Source organism: Echeneis naucrates, chromosome 18 (genome assembly GCF_900963305.1).
Source record: "Echeneis naucrates chromosome 18, fEcheNa1.1, whole genome shotgun sequence".
NCBI classification, from domain to species: Eukaryota; Metazoa; Chordata; class Actinopteri; order Carangiformes; family Echeneidae; genus Echeneis; species Echeneis naucrates.
Genome location: NC_042528.1, coordinates 7,157,625 through 7,177,335, shown reverse-complemented (window position 1 = coordinate 7,177,335; position 19,711 = coordinate 7,157,625). Strand labels below are relative to the sequence as shown.

At 38.2% G+C, this 19,711-nt stretch overlaps 1 protein-coding gene across 7 annotated transcripts in view; it reads right to left on the bottom strand.

Annotated features, from left to right (window-relative positions):
• The window catches only part of LOC115059210 (receptor-type tyrosine-protein phosphatase delta), a 199,528-nt gene that overhangs the window by 32,448 nt on the left and 147,369 nt on the right, over positions 1-19,711 (bottom strand). For 6 of the 7 annotated variants that reach the window (XM_029526854.1, XM_029526853.1, XM_029526856.1 and 3 more), the window contains 10 exons: positions 15,640-15,828; positions 11,649-11,759; positions 7,387-7,656; positions 5,711-6,292; positions 5,069-5,214; positions 4,512-4,656; positions 2,541-2,846; positions 1,482-1,675; positions 1,139-1,165; positions 632-749 (listed from right to left, as the gene is read on the bottom strand). In XM_029526854.1, coding sequence (XP_029382714.1) covers positions 632-749; positions 1,139-1,165; positions 1,482-1,675; positions 2,541-2,846; positions 4,512-4,656; positions 5,069-5,214; positions 5,711-6,292; positions 7,387-7,656; positions 11,649-11,759; positions 15,640-15,828 — 2,088 coding nt within the window. Of the gene's footprint in view, positions 1-631; positions 750-1,138; positions 1,166-1,481; positions 1,676-2,540; positions 2,847-4,511; positions 4,657-5,068; positions 5,215-5,710; positions 6,293-7,386; positions 7,657-10,566; positions 10,579-11,648; positions 11,760-13,733; positions 13,752-14,462; positions 14,472-15,639; positions 15,829-19,711 lie in introns of all 7 variants that reach the window. The other variant, XM_029526858.1, reaches the window with a different exon arrangement.

The window sequence follows — 19,711 nt, the reverse complement described above, 5'->3', positions numbered from 1 at the left end:
CTCCATCTCTAGGTTGTTCGTAACTATAAATGTGACCTCAGCCAGATGGAGCCATGCCTTCAATATCAGGTCCCGCAAATGTATCGAGGGGAAAAAAGAACACGAGTCTACATTACCTCCTATCCTCAATGTGCAGCCAGTTAAGACTGTATAAGACATATTCACCAAACCTGAACCTCTTCTACTTCACAGAAATCCTCGGTGTGGAAATATTTTGCTTTCGCCCATATGGTTTTATCAAACCATTTGCATTGTAATCGAGAAAACTTCAGTTTGGTAGCTTTGTTACATGCATACTCCACAGGCAACATGATTCAGATCTCCCACAAGTTACTGTGGCGTAAACAATGATAGTAGACTACGTTAGACTGGACTTGTTCAATAATGGCCTGGCCATTCCTGCTAAAAGGACCCAAAAAGAGATTGACAATCTAATCATGACCTTTTAAATCAAAAGTTGAGGATTTGGAGAATCCTGTTATCCCCACTGCTTTCACTGTGCGTTTTTTTTTTTTTTTTTTTTTTCCTCTCATTTTATACAGTTTAATGATTGAAAAACAAAGGTGCAGCATTATATGAACATATAGTCCATAAGCATATAAGCATTTGTTAGCAGCATTGATCAACTTACCTGCGCCAGTAGTGGTGATTAATTTGGGTTTGCTGCGTGCACCGTCACCTTTTGTTGTGTAGGCTGCCACTGTGACTGAATATGTGGTCTCAGCTTGCAGCTCTGCGATGATCATTACCTGTAAAGATATCGCACTGAACTTAGAGCACTTTTTGATTTGAAAATATAAGGGAGGATCCAACACACTCTCTCAGCAGATATTTAGAAATGGACAGGGACAGTGTTGATGAAGTTAAGATTTACTTAGTAAATAACTTGAATTCACAATGTGTAGTAAAACAGGATAGTTAGAAAATGCTTATAGAGCTGAAATTTGGTCAGTGTAATTTAGATTTCTATGAACAAATGTTTTGAGTTCCATTAGCTCAACATCTGAATATAGGTTTCAAACTATTGCTAATCAGGCCACCAAGTCGTCAATTATTGCACAAAGAAGACATGCAAATCATGCAGCTGACGACAGCAGAGGAAAACAGAATTAAAATCTTCTCAAATTTAGATACTCACATGTTCAGTTGAATCATCATATTCCCACTGATTATGATATCAGAATATGAAGAGAAAAGAGACAACAGATAAGGCCAGGTACAGAAAAACATAAACACTCAATCTGACTGTAGTGACCAAATAAATGTATTAGCTCATACAGATAAATAAGATCCAAATGTATTCAATAGAAGTAAATTTAGCCACACAGTTTCAGTTTTTTTTTTTTTTTGATTGAGTTATAATGATACTTATTATTCTTTATCCACTCTAAATGAAAGACTTGTTGTTGTGCATGTGAAGATGAAAAGAGAAAACAATACTGTCTGTGAGAAAAAGTGGCTGGCTGAGGAGGGTGTTGTACCTGGGCATCATCAATCAGTGTGTCCTTGATGACTGGCTGTCCTGTAGGCTCCCCATTAACCATCCTGACATAGTGCACCTGGTACCCTCGGATCTGACCATGCTGCTTGGTGGGCATCGGTGAGCGCCAGATCACTTTAATAGATGAGGAGTTGACAGCCTCCACCTCAACTTTACGAGGTGGCCCACTAGGAACTGGAGGAACACCATGGGATAGAAGGAAAACGGTCAAATTTATAGGGAACTGTGTTCAACTTCCTAAATCCTTTAAAATCCTGCCAAGAGCTGTGGCGCAAAATGCTGCAGTGACAAAAAAATCAGAAAAGTGCAGCAAACTGCAACAATCACTGCATGACATCAATATTTCAACAATGGTAAGGGTAAAAAACAACAGCAAAAACAGGTCTGACAACTGACCTAATCTTTAAACATTAAAAATGGGTAGAGTGGATTTTAAAAACATGGAATAAAAATGTGTTTTGCCAAAATAGAAAAGTGGAGCCAAAGGGGGGGGGCTTCAAGTGATTGAAATGCTTGAAGCACGACAAGAATTTTGGCTATGGAGCAAGGAAAAATAAATAAAAAAAATGATTCAATCACATGAGGGGGAGGAAAAAAATAAAATGGCCTTCAAAAAACTCTTCCACATTTTTGTTATTCCCACTGTCCAGAACTTGTCCTCATCAAGTTCTGAAAAAAACTGAGTTGCGTAAAAACACTGCAGAAAATATTCAAAGTGTGAAAAAGGACAGTTGGGACTGGAAGTTGGAGGCCAGCAGTTGAAAATGCCATACCATATGTTGAAATTGAGCAGCTTTAGGTGATTAAAAAAGCCAAAAAAGTTGCTTTCGCAAAGTGAGTCAGTTTTATAGGCAAAAAAGTACGTAGTCCAAAATGGGCTAAAAGTATCAAGTGGTGGCAGTCATATTAGAGGCAGGCAGAGAAGGGTAGAAAAGAAGAGGGAGTTGTAGATATAGGCGAGGTTGTTAGTATTTGACGGGGTAGGTTAAAAGGGGTGGGCTGGATTTGCAGCTGGGGCTTTGTTTTGGCGAACACATACCATCCTCCTCTGTGCGGATGAGCTGTGGCAGACTCTCTGGTCCTGCTCCGACATCTGTGTGAGCAATGACCGTCACACGATACTCTGTCCATTTTTCCAAGTTTTCCAAAAGGTATTCAGAGCTTTCAGGTGGGATGCTGGAGATTTGATGAGCAGTGGTATCCTCCCCTTCAGTTGCAGCGTATTGGATGGTGTATTGTGTTATGATCCCATTTTGTAATTCCACTGGGGGTGGCCGCCAACTTACCAGGATGCTGGTGGAGCTGGGGCTATGACACTTGACTTCCTGAGGTGGGCCCGAGGGTTCTGGTAGGTTGGTTGTAATTGATTTGTTTGTTTCGGATTGGTCCAGCCGTTCATTGAATTTGGTATTTGTTTTACAAGAGTTTGTTTTTGTTTTGATCAGGGATGATGATGGTAGAGGGGACCAAACAAAGAAAAAAAGAAGAAAACAAAATGGCACAAAATAAGGAAAAAAATCACAAGGACTCATGGATAAATGAAGAGTACGCTCAATGAAAACATCACAAATAAAAACCAAAGAAAATGCAAAGACTAACACAAACGTGTTCACACTGATGATGAATGGAGGGTGTTGATTGGAAAAAGGACAGCTTCACGATATGCAACCTACCTTTGTCAAAAATCAAATAATATAGAAAATAAAGGGAAACAAAAATCATACATCCTAATATATTTCTTTTAAATCGAAAAGAAAATTGAGACAGATCTCAAAGTATTTCAATATTAACTATTTCATTAAAAAAATGCACTACGAACTGAGACAAATTTGGCAAGCAGTTACCATCAATCCAAAAACATAAAGGTTGATGCTTTTAAAATAGAAAAATGTTGTTTTTGTCACCAACCTTTCCGAAGCCTGTTGGTTTGTGGTAAAAGCCTGATTGTACAACAGAGAGCTTCCCAAGGAGACATGACTGATTTATTAGAGTCTGGTAACATTGGCATGCACTTTGTAATCAGGTGGATCCTTTACCTCAGAACATACATCTGGGCAGAGTTTCGAAATTCAGAGCTTTTATACCCACCTGTTCTCTGCCCTCGACTGACATAGACCTCAGATTTGTTTAGATTTGCAAAGTCAAATGCAAAAAATCTGCATTTGTTCAATTCCTGGATGCTTTGAAGGTATAAATACAAACAAGTGAAGTCCAATAGAGTGTTGGATTTCCTTTAATTTGGTATAAGGTATGCCATCCAAATTTCAACGTGTTTTGTAAATCTGAGGTCTTTTGGGTGGAAATGTCCCTAACTAGAGACAATACTTATTTTGAGCTTTCTATGACATTGGTACTCCAAATCCTTGATTCCAATTTGAATTTAAATGTGGACACTGATACCTCTTCAAGAAAATGCAAACACCCCTTGGATGAACAGTCTTTTATTTATTTATTTATTTTTTGTTGTTGTTTTTGGCATTGCGTCTGCATAGAAAGCTCAATCTCAAAAATTCTTCTTTATCTTATTTCTGGCCAACATGCAATGTCAAGAGACGAGGCTTCTTAAAGGCCAACCATGCCATTTCACTCATAAAAAAAAACTTCAGGCTAATGCAGATCTGGGCATTCATATAAATAATTCAAGGCTTTGCCACTCATTTAAGGCAAGGCTGTTTTGCACAACAAAGGTTGGGAGAGGTGCTTTTTATAACCTTGTCTCCTGACTTCACAAGAAAGCCTGGGTCCACTGACCATGCAACCTTTTCAAAGTGAATTTTGCATGGTCAGGGAGACTTAATAACGGATATTTACTATTTCAAATATTTACACTTCTGCTCTTTTCAAATGCATCACCTCTTTAAAGAAAAGCCTTATTCTATCTGTGCTCAGGACTCTCCTGACATTTTTGGCACTTCTCAGATTTTGCAGTGCACATAAAATTTGGAATGCATTTGAAAATGTTTTCCTTCCCAAACATTGTGAACTCTGTCAGATAAGGAAGAAGACCTACGTGTCTGTGGAGTTTCTGCAGAGATCTCATTGGTGTAAGCTCCAACTCCGTGTTTACTCCGAGCAGCCAGCCGGAAAGTATAAGTAGTGAAGGGCTTCAAGTCCTTCAGTAGGTATGTTGTTGTTGGCTCAAAACTGATACGTTTCTGCGGGGGGAGGGGCAGGGGGGTGAGAGTCAGTTTTCCCATTTAAAAACAAGGCGTTATGGATAATACAAGTTATGAATATAAGCATGCTTTTATTTCAGATATTAAAGAAATTGAGGGTACAGGGAATCATAATCAGCTTTTGCAAACTGAATGACATGTTGTGTATCATTGAAAAGGCTTTATTTTGACAAGCGATTTGGTTAACTTCAGATCGGTGTTAGAAAGTTAAAGAACCATTTTTTAACCCTTTGTATTTTCCTCACTTCCAACCTTTCTAAATGTAATTTCCTGCATATTTTGGTATGGTGGAAGTAATACATGTATTGCATCTCATATGCTATAAATCAGACTACTAATAATAAATTATTGTGAATCAAGAAAAATAGGAATATCACGAGACAATAATTACCTCCTCCTTCTCATCCCTCTTCCTATATATCAGTTCGTATCCTGTGATTTGATTTTCCTGTCCCGTCTGTGCTGGGGCAATCCATGAGAGCAGAATGCTTGTTTCTGATTTGGCTTCTCCCTTGAAGTCGGTTGGTTGGGAAGGAACTGGAATTGGAGTGAAAAGATCAATGAATTTCATAAACGCATCTTCCATTGTTCATTACAAGTAGTCAAATACTTAGTGCTAAAAACTATTGTTGTAAGAGCAAGATCAAATAGCATTTCAGGAGATGCAGTCTTTTCAGCCTCATTAGCACAGTGCAGAAACAGTACATGGTGAGTTCATGCTGAAAAAAATCTGACTTTTTCAGAAGTAAATAGGACTTTTGAATTTCTTGCTCTTAGTTAACTATTCTAATAACTGTTTTCAATCGAGAAGGCCACTTTAAGTATTTTTTGACAGCCTTGAGATGTTTGTGTGTTTGCAGCTCTGGTTCACAATTGAAACCCGCTAATAAGGATCCATGACAAAAAAAAAAAAAAACAAACAAAACACTCAAACTGCTTGTGACTTTCCTAGTTTAACTGCAGAGTGGTAAAATTTTTTTCTTTGAATTTTTTAAGCTTTGGGTCTTGCATGATAAATTCAAACTATTCTTACCTCCTGTTTTAGCAATGATTTGAAGGTCTGCAGAGAGAGGTCCATCACCAACTGATGTGTATGCCAGAACCCTGATGTAGTAGGTCTTATTGGGGATAAAGCCCTGAACTGTGACAAAATTAGATCCCCGAACAATCTGCTTTTCCCACAGGTTGACGTGTTGGGTGTTATCCATTGTGTAGTAGATTCTGTAGCCCATGATCTGCCCATTAGCCTCCTCAGGTTCATCCCAGTGAATAACAGCTGTGGTGGTGCTCAGCATGTGGCCTCTGACCTGCCTTGGTGCCGTGCTGGGTGCCTGCTCAGCTGTTTTGGCCTCGATGCTCTCACTGGGTGGTCCGCGCCCGATGTTGTTCACAGCTACCACCCGGAACTCGTAGTCCGAGTATGGGCTGAGACCCCCCACACTGTACCGAGTCGTGGCAACACCATCGATCTCCTTGTATGAGTCCTCTGAATATTTGGACTTGTGTTGGATGATGTAGTAAGACACTGGCTCAGGATTACCAGAGTCCCAAGTTAACGTTATGCTGGTGGCTGTGCGCTCTGTCACCACGGGAATGCCAGGAGCCTTGGGCAATGCTGTGATGATAATTATTACATAAATATTAATAAAAATGCAAATTATACTGCAAATATGACTAAGTTAGTCTTCTGTAGAGTAATTTATGTCATAATCCATAGAGACCTTATTTTAATTTGTTGATGGTTGAATAATATTGATTAAATTCATTTACCAGTCCACTGCACTTGATACAGATGATATACTGTGTGTGTGGAGAATCATGCAGTGTGTGCTTTTTATTAGTTTTGTGGATACTCTCACTAATATTTCAATTTCTTAGTTTACCTTTGTAAGAGGAAATAAAAAAAAAAAAAGACGATTGCATATTTAGTAATTTCTGAGATTTAAGCCGTGTGTACCCCATGTTCAGCAACTGGGAATGTTGTTGTCATTAATCTTAGATTTCCCAGTGTTTATCACTTAAATAATTTAGCAGGTAAATTTATCGCTTTAATTCCCCATGCCACAGCACATAGCAAAAGATATCAGGGCAATGGATTGTCTTTATATGCCATCTGAAGTGCGCTTGTGGGAGAGCTTGCTGCCAGACTGCTATATTGTGACTAATATCTCTATGTAATGTCTTGGAAAAACAGCCCTGTGTGTCTGGATGTGGGTCTGTCCCTTGTGTGCACATGAACACGACGACACTAGTCTGGGATATCTTTCTGGTACGATATGATTACACCCAGATAAGTAGCATGCCTACAGAGGACTCCAAACAATACTCACTGTTTCACACCCTCCCTCACACCTCTGTAACAGAAATGGTGAGTTTGTGGCTCTGTAGCTCTCTGACTGAGAGAGAAGCACTTCACTATATTCTCAATCTGGCACTTAATGCACTGGGGCTTGTGCCAGGGCTTGTCTAAAGCTTCAAGGAAGCTACAGATGATTTATCATGGCAGTGAGGTAAATAACTTTCTTTAAAGGAGTGCCAGAAATCTCTGCTAATGTAGTTTACCTCTAACACATACCAGCTGCAAACAGTATGTTTTCTAACAACTTGCAAAATTAACAGTACTGCAGGCGAACTCCCCCTGGTTTCTACGTGTGTTGCACAAGCCTGAATTTCAGTCTTTAATGATGAGTAAGTATGGTAGAGCCCTACCTTTGACTGTTATCTGTGCCACAGCTTCGATCACACCAAGGGTTGACATGGCCACACAGGTGTAGTTGGCTGACTGCCGGACGTCTGTAAGCTCCAAGACATTTCGCCCAATAGGCATATCGTCCTCTGGTGTGAGGTCTTCAGCACCCAGCATCCACTTGACGTATGGCATGGGAGAGCCCACTGCCACACATGTGATATTGACACTGCCGCCTGGCATGATCTCATTGTCTGTAGGTGGAATGGAGAATCGTGGTGGCACCCGGCGCACTGAAAAAGACATGAGGAAGTGTGACAAGCAAGCAGAAAATTGATCTTTTTTTGAGAAATCTTGTGTATATTCCCGAATGTCGGCAAAAGAAAACAGGTTGATCGTTTAATTTTGATGAGTATAAAATAAAAATATTAACCAATTGCTAAGAGTTTAATAGGAGCATAAAAATTAAATGTTTCTAGGTAGATTCATGATCGTTTGAGGGTTAAGAATACATATTCTAACATATTGATCCAAGAAATTTCAACGGTGAATGGATTTAACACCAAGACGAGGCTCATGCACAAAATACTGCATCACCATCGTTACAGATATACAGAAGTGCACAAAGTACTGGAGAGTTTACAGCACTCCACAGTTGTATGCAAAGAAACAACTTTTAGGCTGCGTACTTCCAGTTGATGTGGAATAATGTGCCGCATCACATTCTCACATCACGCAAACAGAAAATATTGAGAAGTCGCATACGCCACAAAGGGATTTGCTTCTGTGGTTTTTGAGCTTTCAAAGTTGAGACTAGCGCTGTCAAATGTTATGCATTAACAAAAGAAAGAAAACAAACACACTTAACATGTTTAATCTGGTTTATAGTTGTTTGGACATAAGACATACACAGCTATGTTTTGTGTCCCTGAGGTGCTTTGCAGTGCCTTTTAATGTACAACAATGAAGATTGATAAGAAAGGTACCCTTAACTATGAGGGGCTTTAGATTTTAGAACTTTGCCTGATAGCTTAGTGGGTAATTGTGAAGTTATGGACTCTCTTTAAGCTTCATTGAGGAATTAGAACCCTAGTTTATCACAAGCCGTTTGGCCAAGCTACAAATATTCTATTATGCAAATCAATCCATGCCTGTGAATCAATCACTATCAAGAACAGTAAAATTATCCTAGTTCAGATTATTTCACCAGAACTTCAGGATATTGAATACGATTTAAGATAAAATGCCAATGTCAGCTTGGGAATTCTGAAATTCAAATTTATCTTTCCATGGGAACAAGTGTCACGTCAAAAATTTGTAGGTCATATGTCTGGTCAAAACATTGATAAGATGCTCATCTGCAGGAGACATAGCTGAACTTTTTACAAAGTTCAATCGTACTACTGTTACTAATAATAATATAAATAAGTGACCAAAAAATAATCAGTGTAATATTCAAAATGCAAAACATTTGACAGCTCTCATAAATATACATGTGCATTTCATAAAATATTTTTGGATAAAATAAAATAACAAACGCCTAAACATTTAAGATTTAAATAAATAAATAAAGAAGTGAACTTAAATTTAAAGCATCAATAATGCACATGGACAGCTTCGATGCCTTTTAGAGGAGCGCAACAGTCCGACATGCATACGAGTACGATATGTGACTTTGTGAAGTGACCATGTAAGGGAGTCAGGGGAAGAAGGCTACATGGGGACAAAATAAATGGGAATAGGGTGAGGAGGAAGACGTGGTATCACACATTGTACATGGAAGTGTTCATCTAGTCAAAGTGTTCCAAAGCTGTAAATGTGCTTCAGACAAGCTAAAGGTCGAAATAAAAACCTTGAGACAAGGCAGTAACACCAGAGAATAAACTTTAAATAGACAGAAGACACAACAATATATATTATTTCTCTTTACTGGTTATGATACACAAACATATTTAAGGAGAGTTGATGGGTAATTAATGGTCTAAGACATAAAGGACACAGACATCTCACGTTTAAAAGTCAGTGTTCCTGCTCTTAATATTTGACGTAGAGCACTATTGGCCTGGCCCAGGAATAAGTCACTTTTACAAGTGTGGGCAAATGCCTATTAATTGATCCTGATTTGTAAAATCTAAATCTAAGCTGGTTATTTGCGTAGGTATTTTTTTATACTCCTCTGCATCATAGGCAAATGTTCCTGCTGCCTGCTACTAATTCACAAAGCACATTCCATCAAGCAGACTGCAGCTCTCCAGAGAGGAAATCTAGGGGAACTGCTTGCATTATTAAATACAACGTTTCTCTCATTTAATATTTAATTAATAACCAATTGGCTCATGCTCCCCACAGACATAATATTATCCCGCTCATTTGAATATCATTACATTTGTCAAGTCTTGTGGATAATGCTTTAAATACATCATTCTTTCATGACTTGCTGCACTGAAAGATCTTCGTCAGAGGAAATGCATAATCTCTGAGGGCAAGATTGTTTTTACAGCTTGTTGCTCGGCTTTAGTGGCTGTTACAACAAAAACTGTGGATTTTTCTTTCCGTGGTTTTATCTATGAGAAACTTTGATTGGGATGAGAACTAATTTTAGCAAGCAATTTGACTGCATTGATACTTAAATAGTGATATGATGGGAGAAAATCATCTGATGAAGCAGCTGTTAGTATCAGAAGGCTATAGAAACCTAGTACATTTTTCTAGTTGACATTGTGCACCACTTTTGTGTGATACTTTTATTGTTTTTGTTTTTGTTTTTTTTTTCTTCTGTGCATAAAAAAACAACCTTGTGCTGTTTGTTCCATAGTTAACATCAGGGGAGCCAAGCAGGAACACTGACAAGGGGGACAGGCTGGGATAAAATAGCTCAAGCATTAACAGGTGACCATGCAAATAGACCCTCAGATGCAAATATCATCCCTGCCACCGCAAAGATGCAAACATGCACCACCTGTTGGACAGTCAAGCAATCTGACAAGGACCAGGGGCATTTTTAATGGGAAAATGAACGTTGAATGAACGACAAAGATATAGATGATATCAGAAGTTAAAACAATTTAAAAAAAAAAAAAAAAAAAAAAAGCATAATACACTTTTTAAACCTAATATCGGTATGAGGTTTTCTTTTCTCTTGTAGAAAACTAATGAACTTATTTCTGTTTTGTGTTGTGCTCAAAAAGTAAAAACACACCAACCTTCTCGCAGCTCTGAGGGATGGAGGGAATTTGATGCAGAACAAAATGAAATAAGGAAAGGAGAAAAACAAGGGAAACACAGAGAGTAAAAAGGCCATGTTTTAGGTGTTCAGATGCTACTTAAACAACTCGAAGGACCTTCTGTCTCAAAAGAGCAGGGAGCCCCATGTGTCTCCCAGGCACCCAGGTTACAAAGCAACCTATCTTGTCAGAGATCAAACATAGTGCATGAGAAAGAATATTTACTTTGCTGTAAATTTTCCCAAAGCCATGTGGTAAGCTGTGATAATGACAATTGTAAGTAATATATTTCAATTTGTATTCATTTTATATCTTACTATTGGATGATAATTATTGGTTATAAAAGCAAACCACAGGACTGAAGACCATTTTAAGATGTAGATGAAAATTCCTAGAAAATGTTCCATTTGCTTTCTATATACATTTAAAGAGAAATCCAGACAATACTGAAAGAGGAACAAATCAAATGAAGCCTGAAATAACATGCCAGTAAAAGTATGTGCGAAGTTGCACTATCTACCAAATATTGTCGTTGTTTTTTTATGTTTTTTTAGGCTAATAAAAGTTCTCTACAGTCAATTAATTTTTAGTCTTTTTTTTTGTATATTTGTTTACTGTCAGTAACAAAAGTAGTGATATTAAAGGTGTCCTTCCAAGGTTGATCAAGAGGAATGCACAAAGGTCTTTTCACTGCTGGGAGAAAGAGCTGGGACTGATGGAGGAGGGCTCTTCATCCATTACCAGGTCCGACAGTTGGGTTTGAAAGGCAATTAGTAGATAAACACAGCAAGCAGTCTACTCATTAGTGTTAGACTCAGGATAATCAAAAGAAGGGACCAGAAACACATAACAGAGAAGATACTGTAGGTTCAAATCAGTGCAGGTAAGTCAAGTGCAAAAGAAAACAACAAAATCAAAAACAAACAGTACTTACAATGGCCTCATAGGATACTGCCCCTGCTGACTCTATTGGCTTGTTTTAAGATTTGTCATACGTTTTCAAGAGAAATTAAAATATTGTTTGTGAGAAACATGCCATGTTATTAAGCCTCGTTTCGTACCTCTGACGTATAGATTTGCTGGGGCAGAGTAGCGGGTTCCATCGTTGTTGGTTGCCACACATTCATACTTGCCCTGGTCCGACTCCTCGCTCTGCTCTATCTGGAGGGCTCCTGGTTGGGAATAGCAAATGTGGTAGCAGAGTATGTTTGGTTAAAATAATGTTGTTTACATTATTGTCACAAGCAAAAATCAAAAAGGAGCTTGTTTGACCCCAAGGACGCCAACATCAGCCCCCTTCATTTTTACTTTTGCTTTGTCCTTTGACGCTTCAGTAGTTGGCACTGAGAAAAGTCTCAATAACACAATATCCAATAAACTGCATGAAGAAATTCATGCACACTACACTCTTGCATCTGTAACTATGACGTCTGTATTTTAAAGTTTATCCCCCATCACTTTCACAGCCTGATCCAATGGCTGAGGTAAAATCGACTGTTAACCTACTATAGGTGAGGGATAGTTTTAAATGGTAAGCATGCAAGACACTGCAGTACAAATAGGTTGTTCCTCTTAACAGTCCTAAAGTAACAGCAAGGAAACAGAAAATGACACATTGTCAACCAAATCCAAACAAGAGGAAAACACCTAAGGTATATACTGTCTACATTTACCTTCTTGATGAGTTCTTTAGTGAAAACAACTGGTTTTAGTACGACTACCGGGCCTCAAAAGACACTCATCCTAGTGCCAATATGAAAAAATGTCATAATTTCACTTTGAAGATCAGGGGCAAGCCCTTCAATATACAACATGTCACTGGACTGGTCAATATGGGGATGAGTGATACCGCTTCAGGGAAACATGGATCAAACAAAAGAGGTTTACAGTATAAGAAAGCAGCATAACAAGGGAGGACAATTGAAAGAAAGAAATTTAGGTATGAATTTTAGCATATTCAATCACAGATCAAGGGTAATATTCGCCTAGCAATAATTTTGGACTTCATCTAGGTGAAGTTACTTTGAAAAAAATGCAGCACACACAAAAAATTGAAAAATGCTGCTCATATATGGAAAAATTTAAATTGAAGTGTTATGTAAGGTAAAACCAACATATAACCCTCTGTAACAAAAGTTTGACATGCAAATCTTGGAAAGAAATGTATGTCGGCACAACTTACAACCTTCTGACAACCCTTAGCTGAAAAATAAAATGCAATTGTATTAGAAGACAAAATTCAAAATATCGGCCTGAGCCAACAAGAAAGTAACCAACCACTGCTTTAGCTTTTGAAAGCTACAAAAGACACCCATAAAAATCCACCAATGGGATCAGCAGTGTGGTGTCACATGACCAGGGAAAAATGGCTTAGTATCAACAACTCTCCAGCTCCATGTCACACGGCAAAAATGAGCCAATCAGGTCCTCGTCAGACTCTACTGTTTGCCTTCCCCAAACCCTGAAGAAAAAAAGTCAAAAAGTAAAATATTCTCCAAACCCAAGAAAAGTAAGAAAAATAGGTGAAAGAGAAAAAAGCACCGTAGAAACTTTATCAAAAAAGTGGTTGTTTGGGCTTTTTTGTAGAGGTACAGGAGAGGAAAGCAAATAGAAGAAATGGAAAAAAATAGTTTGCAAAGATAGGAAGAATTCTTTGGGAGAAAAAAGCAGAGTAGAGGCAATGTTGTCTTCAGCATGCCTGCGTGATTCCACAGCATCTGTGCATATTTTTAGTGCTGAACAAGAACAGCTAAGGGGGAAAAATGCTTGGTTGTTTTAGTTGGACAAAAAGAGGGACACATGATTCGCTATGGCCAAAAAGAAAACAAAAATGAACGGAAAAATATAGTTTAAAAAATAATTGTCATTGGATATGCTTATTTGAGCCAGGGCAAGCATATCACAACTGAGCTAAACAGGCTCTTGAAACCAGAATACAAAGGAGTAAATAAAGCATTGACAAAAAATGGAATACGAATTTAGTCAACGAAACGGGACAAAAAAGGAGGAAGGTCCGTATGAACATAATGGGATTTGGTCTTGGTAAACAGGACAAAAATGGAGGTGATTCAAGTGAATGGATGGGTTGACAGCAAGAATGAATTTGTATTATTTTCATTCTGTGAACGTCAGTTCAGCACTCTTACCTCTTATTGGTGTACCACCTGGGTGGATAATATGAATGCAAATAAGATTAGAAAGAAGAAGCATTAGTACGAGTAGATAGAGGCTGGGGGCTTTGGAAGAAGAATCAAATTAGATTTAACAGGGTACGTAAATAAAGGTACTAGAGGAAAGAGAAAAGAGAGAGAGAGAATAAGAACTTTTCTGTACTCTACTGGCAAAGAAAGACATCATAGAAAAGTCATAGGTCAGAGAGAAGAACTTGTACATTGATGTACCACGGGGAAGTGCCATTTTGGATGTGGCAATGGCTTCTGAAGACCATCTACTGGAGGGAAAGACTTTGAGGACTTTGTATATGAGATAGAGAGCAGACTTGAGATCTCTTTGCCTGACCTGAACTGGTCACCTCCCTAAAATACTTGTAATTCCCATACCTATGGTGCTGGTGTTAAAAGATTAAGTACGTGGTGGGCCAGTGAATGATTAACAAACATGTGAAGACAGGTCATTACCCAGGTGAGTAGGCTATATGACAACACTAAGGTAACCTTTTGTGATTATAATCTTTATATCTGGCAGTGGTGGGACACTTGAACAACGTGGGGTGAGGGAAGTGTGTGTGTGCCTCAAGTAGTAGCTCTGAAACTAAACTATCTGTTAGTAAAATGCATGCCATGCATTTTAATAGTTGTTGGAAACATGGAAATTAGTGGGGGGGGGTGATGTGTGCTTTAGAGCTAAGCACTTACCAAAGGATTCTGTAGATTTAAAAATATAGAGAGAAGAAAGACAGCATAAGAATATGATTATATTAAGTAGTATATTAAGTAAGTTTGGTTAACAAGGTTTTGTTAATTCTCTATCAACTATAAGTGAATCAAAGGTGCACATTAGCAATAAGGGTTAATTCTACACAGTTCTGTTGAAAACAAGTCAGCAAGGAAGTAACGTTAGCAAGATGATTTAACAAAGGACAGCTGTGAAATCTGTGAAGACAGGTGGTCAAACATACAAGACTTAAAATTTACAAGGATTTGTACTAATGTGTTGCCATTAGCTGGCACAGAAAGGTAAAAAGCTATGATTTATATAACAGTTTTAGAAAATATAATAATCTCTCCTTATTTTGATGTTGAAATTAACTTGGGGTATTTAGGCGAATGGATATATTAGGCAAATAAAAACAAAAATGGCATGTAAACATTAAAGCAGGGTCTGTAAGTTCAAATCATCAAGGGGTAAGGGAAAAGCTTTATGAAGTTTTATGCACTACTGTGGCTGATGAGTATCCAGAAATAAATGTTCTTCTTACCTAAAGAAAGGTCTTATAAAAAAGCAAATATTTATTGGAGGATTTTAAACATAGTTTGAAAGTAAAACTGAACAAAAATGATTAGTTTGCTTTTCAGTATGTTTCCTATTTTAAAATCTGGTGCGCACTTTTGCAGATTCTGAATGAAGCCAAATGTTAGACAATTGTTTCACAATTGTTTAAAAAAAATAATAAATAAAAAACATAAATGAATAAAATGGATCCAAAAAATACTGCACCAATGCAGTGGAAAGGAAATCAACATAAAATAGCAAAAGAAGTCGTCGTACAAAGTCACAGCAGTGAGCAATGGGGCAGAAGTTAGGGCAAAAGCCAGCAAACACAGAGGGGAAACAATCCCAAAAGCCCATGACAACACTGGAAGACAAAGGGAGACGCACAAAGACAACACACACCAGGACGTACAGAGCATAGAGGACAGGAAATACTAGAAACAATGCCATTTCCTACAAAATTAAAAGCCAAATGAGAAGTTAATTATGGGAGGAAGAAGAAGATGAAAGAACAGAGGAGACAACAGGAAGTGCAGATCAGATAGAGGAAAACAAAGAAGATTCCCTTTTGTAATTAAACTTTCAGCAGAGGAAACCTACCTGATCTCAGCTGTTTAATGCGTCCATTGTTGTTGGTGGTGTTGACAGGGAGGAAGTCTTTAAACCAGGAGATGTCTGGGTCTGGGTTGCCACTGGCAGCACAGAGCATGGTGGCAGTGCGTGTTCGCTCCACCACTTTCAATTGTGGGCCCATGTCTATGGTGGGGAAACCAGGGGGCAGCTGGTCCTCTGGAAATAGATGGGACATCGTAGCACAGTTAAGACTGAGAAACTTAGTGTTCCTCCTCAAATCCTGTGTTCGTGAGGAGGAAGAGCCAATGGAACGTGTCCTCTGAAGACTGCAGAATCAAACAGACATTTCAGTCTTCTGCCATGAGCAGAGGGAAGTTTATTCAGCAAAGGGAAATGACAATAGCATAATATGAGTATTCTGCTAAACTATCAACTCTGCCAATAAGGCAACCATTATTTCTAAGGTTATTTCCTTTTAAAAAAGAGTTTCCTACCCTTATTTGGTGTTGACAAGGACAAAATAACAAAAGGTGAAAATGGACAAACAAAAGACAAAATTAGTGAAGCTCGACGCACAGTGACTCCAGAAAGTATGACCACCTCTTCAGTTCCTGCACTCTGTGGTGTAGATCTTGTAGTAAATTGAATGAAGTTCTGTCCATCATTCTCAGTGATGTTTTATATTACAAATATTAATTCAAAATCAAAATTTGAATAGAAGGAGTCAGAGCCTTATTTCAATTCTTTGTAGAAGCCTCTTTGGGGGCAATTACAGTATGCAAAATCTTTACACACTTGAATTTGAGCAGTTCAGCCCAGTCTTCCTGGAAGATCTTCTCAAACTCTTTCACACTAGATGGAAACCATCTGTGGTCATCAGGTCTCTTCACAGATATTCAGTGGAATTTAAGTGTTGGGTTGGATGGACAGTGTCTTCAGTGTTGTCACTAAATTATCCAGCTTATGGTTGTGCTGAGAGGTCGGTCATCAGCTTTGTCTCGGGCTGTGTACCTTTTGGAGCAGGTTTTATTCAGTGATGTGTTCAGGTGCATTGATAATACAAATTTCTGATGAGAAGCACCGTCATAGCATGACCGTGCCACCACCGTGCTCTCTGGTGTTTGCAGTTCTGCCCAGTGGGTTGTGTTTTGTTTCATCACATCAGTCTTTTCCTCATTGTCTTGTGTTGGCTGTCACGTGCATTTTACTTAGAGGACTTTGTCAGTTTAGCTGGTTCACACATCTCTACTGAAGCCATTATTATCAAATTATATTTTTATCTTAATGGAGATGGGCTACTTAAAATCTACTGTACAGGGAATTGCATTTATTAGATTTCTTGGTATGATGAACCAAAATCAGTGTCTGTAATAAAAACAGCTGATTAGATTAATTTAGCATGAAGCTAGCATGGACTTTTTGGAACGATGATCTAAAGAGTAGTTTATTGCTCTTCTTTTCTGTCTCTTGGTCAGAAAATAATTAAAAATATGTTACTCAATGTGAAATCCTTCTTTTGGGAAGAAAATGCAAGGGACAGTGGCTTAACATGAATTCAGTTGACGTGTAGCTTTGATATTCTTTGATGATGGCAGATAGCTTTGCTGTGTTGCATAAGCTGTCTTGTTCCTGCCTTTTTCTCAACTTACTGACTGAACAAGGGTGGGCTTCATCTTCCTGCCGTTTGAGACGTGAAACAAGATAACTCACGATGCTCTTTGCTCCCAACATGTTTTTAGCTAAACAAAGAAAATCAAAGCCTCGAGCAGATTTGTCTGAAGCTCACTGTTCTGAAGAAGTATTTTTGGCTTGCATTAAGTGATGATCTTTGAAAGGGTGCATGGTGGAATGTTCTATACACCACATGAACCCTGCCTGCAATATGTCTGCCTTTGCACAATGTTAGCTAAGTGTTAATCTCAAAAACAAGACCTGTTTTTTCTCTGAATGCCAATGAGGTTTATGTGCGCCTTAAAGTTTTCCTTCCTTCCTGCTGTGATATGGTTAATTAGTGTCTTCGGTTGCTCTTGTAAACGCCACCTTTTTGGAAACACTTTCTTCATTAAATTTTCATGAGGAGACATCAGTCTGGAAACAGCTTTGAGATGCCATAGCCTGCACAGAGCCAAACGACAATCATGGCCACCTTCCAACAACGCTTTTGGGTATCTGGCATGAGAAACCACCTCAATGGATAAATCTCCTCAGAAATACACTGTATTACAAATGAGTGACTTCAAACTGAACTGCAAAACTTTCTATTGCAACTCTGTGTCCCCGTCTGAACTGAAGTGTTTTGACAGTGATAAAAATGTATTGTTGGTTGCATTTTCTTAAAGCAGCCAATCATACAGAAGCTTTATCTTGAATTTTTCCAAACAAGTTTTATATAACCCAACTGTATACAATGCACAATTTTAACTCTGGTCATTTTGTGGGCAGGTGTATGCTGGCAGTTATTTCGTCTTGGCTCATGTGCCTTGTATAGTTCATCACTCTAAGTCCTTGAAATTGTGTACAATATATTATGTATGCTATCGTTATTCCTTTTAGTAGCCATTAAGGTAATGAGAGATGCTCTCTCTTTACTCTTGCTTGAAGTTTGTTGCTGTCTGGCACTATGTTTGCCTGTTGTAAAATTGATGTGCTGCTCATTAAAATAATAACCTCTTAGTAATTTAACCCCAGTCATGCAGTGGCCATATTTAGTTAACATTATGGGTAAAATCATCGAGCTGAGCTGGTGAAGTGAATTAATTCTCAGAAAAAATGACTCAAATGCTCCTTTTGCTTCCTTGTTATTCTCACCACTCAGGATACAGTGCATTCTTTTAATTTCTGATGTTATTCAGTTCAATAAATGGAACGTATGCATATTAAAGATTAGACTGTTTTTATAGTCCTAGTTATGTGTTTTTAAGATTACATTATGTGACAAGGTTTTAAATATAGTGACAACGCAAATTACACAGAAGAAATACAATGCATGGAGATGATGAATGAATGACAACAAAAGAAACTGAAAAAGGCTTGATTGTAGCCACTTATCTTTTATAAGAGCGCCACAATAAAACTATCAGGGAATTAAAGAATATCATACTGTGAGGGACTTTAAACACTTTCAAAGGTGCTCATTCAAATGGAGAGAGACAGGGAGGAGGAGAAAGGAATTCATTGTACAAGGAAGCTTCTGTCCAAGCTCCCTTCACCCTTTTCAAGGTCGCACAGACAATTAGTCGATTCTAGAGTGAGTCAAAAGTATACCTGATCAAACACAACAGCCAGAAGCAAGTCTAGGAGCATGGATGTGTGTTGAAAATAATAATTGGATGTCACAATCCATGCAGACTAAACTCCTTTAAATGAAAATATATTTCAAAACAATGTATGCCAGAGATGATAATTTAGTTCTTTAAAGTCAGAACTGTTTAGATCCTGGAATAGGTAATGCCTTTGTTTATTTGGCAGTTAGGAGGAAAGGTCCATTTTCAATTGCAATTGTTTGAAGTGTTGAAACCTCGGTCAACATAACAGCTTTTTATCTGGATCTTATATAATGTAAGGGAAGTAAAACCACAGCATTTATGACTGGTTTACATGAACTACAGGATGACTCAATGAAAAATGAGGATGGCTGAAGTTTACATAGGGCAGCTTCACCATACCCATCTTCCTCCTCCAGTCGAATGTGTGTGTTAGACGATACTAACCCCTAATTCCAGTGCAGGCAGCTGATACGACTCCAGGCAGTGCATTTAAAATTAATGATCTGTTACAAAGGTTTCTGGCCTTTTGAATGCATTCTTGCTTCGCCCAGAAATGTAATTTATTGCTGCTTACAGATGGAGTACTCATGCTCATCTAGAATGGCCAAAGTCACCACATGAACTGTGAGGTAAAAACTTTTTTCACATACTTGGGATTAAGATGCAGGAACAGATTGATACTGACATGTTCTTCTCTTTTTGAAACACTAGGATTAAACCTAATTTACTTCAGAAACTGAATTACAATTGTGGTAATGAATTGAGGAGGGGAATTCAACACATTTGCTAGCTTGTTTCTGTGATTAACAGCTCATGTCAACTGAGCTGCTGCA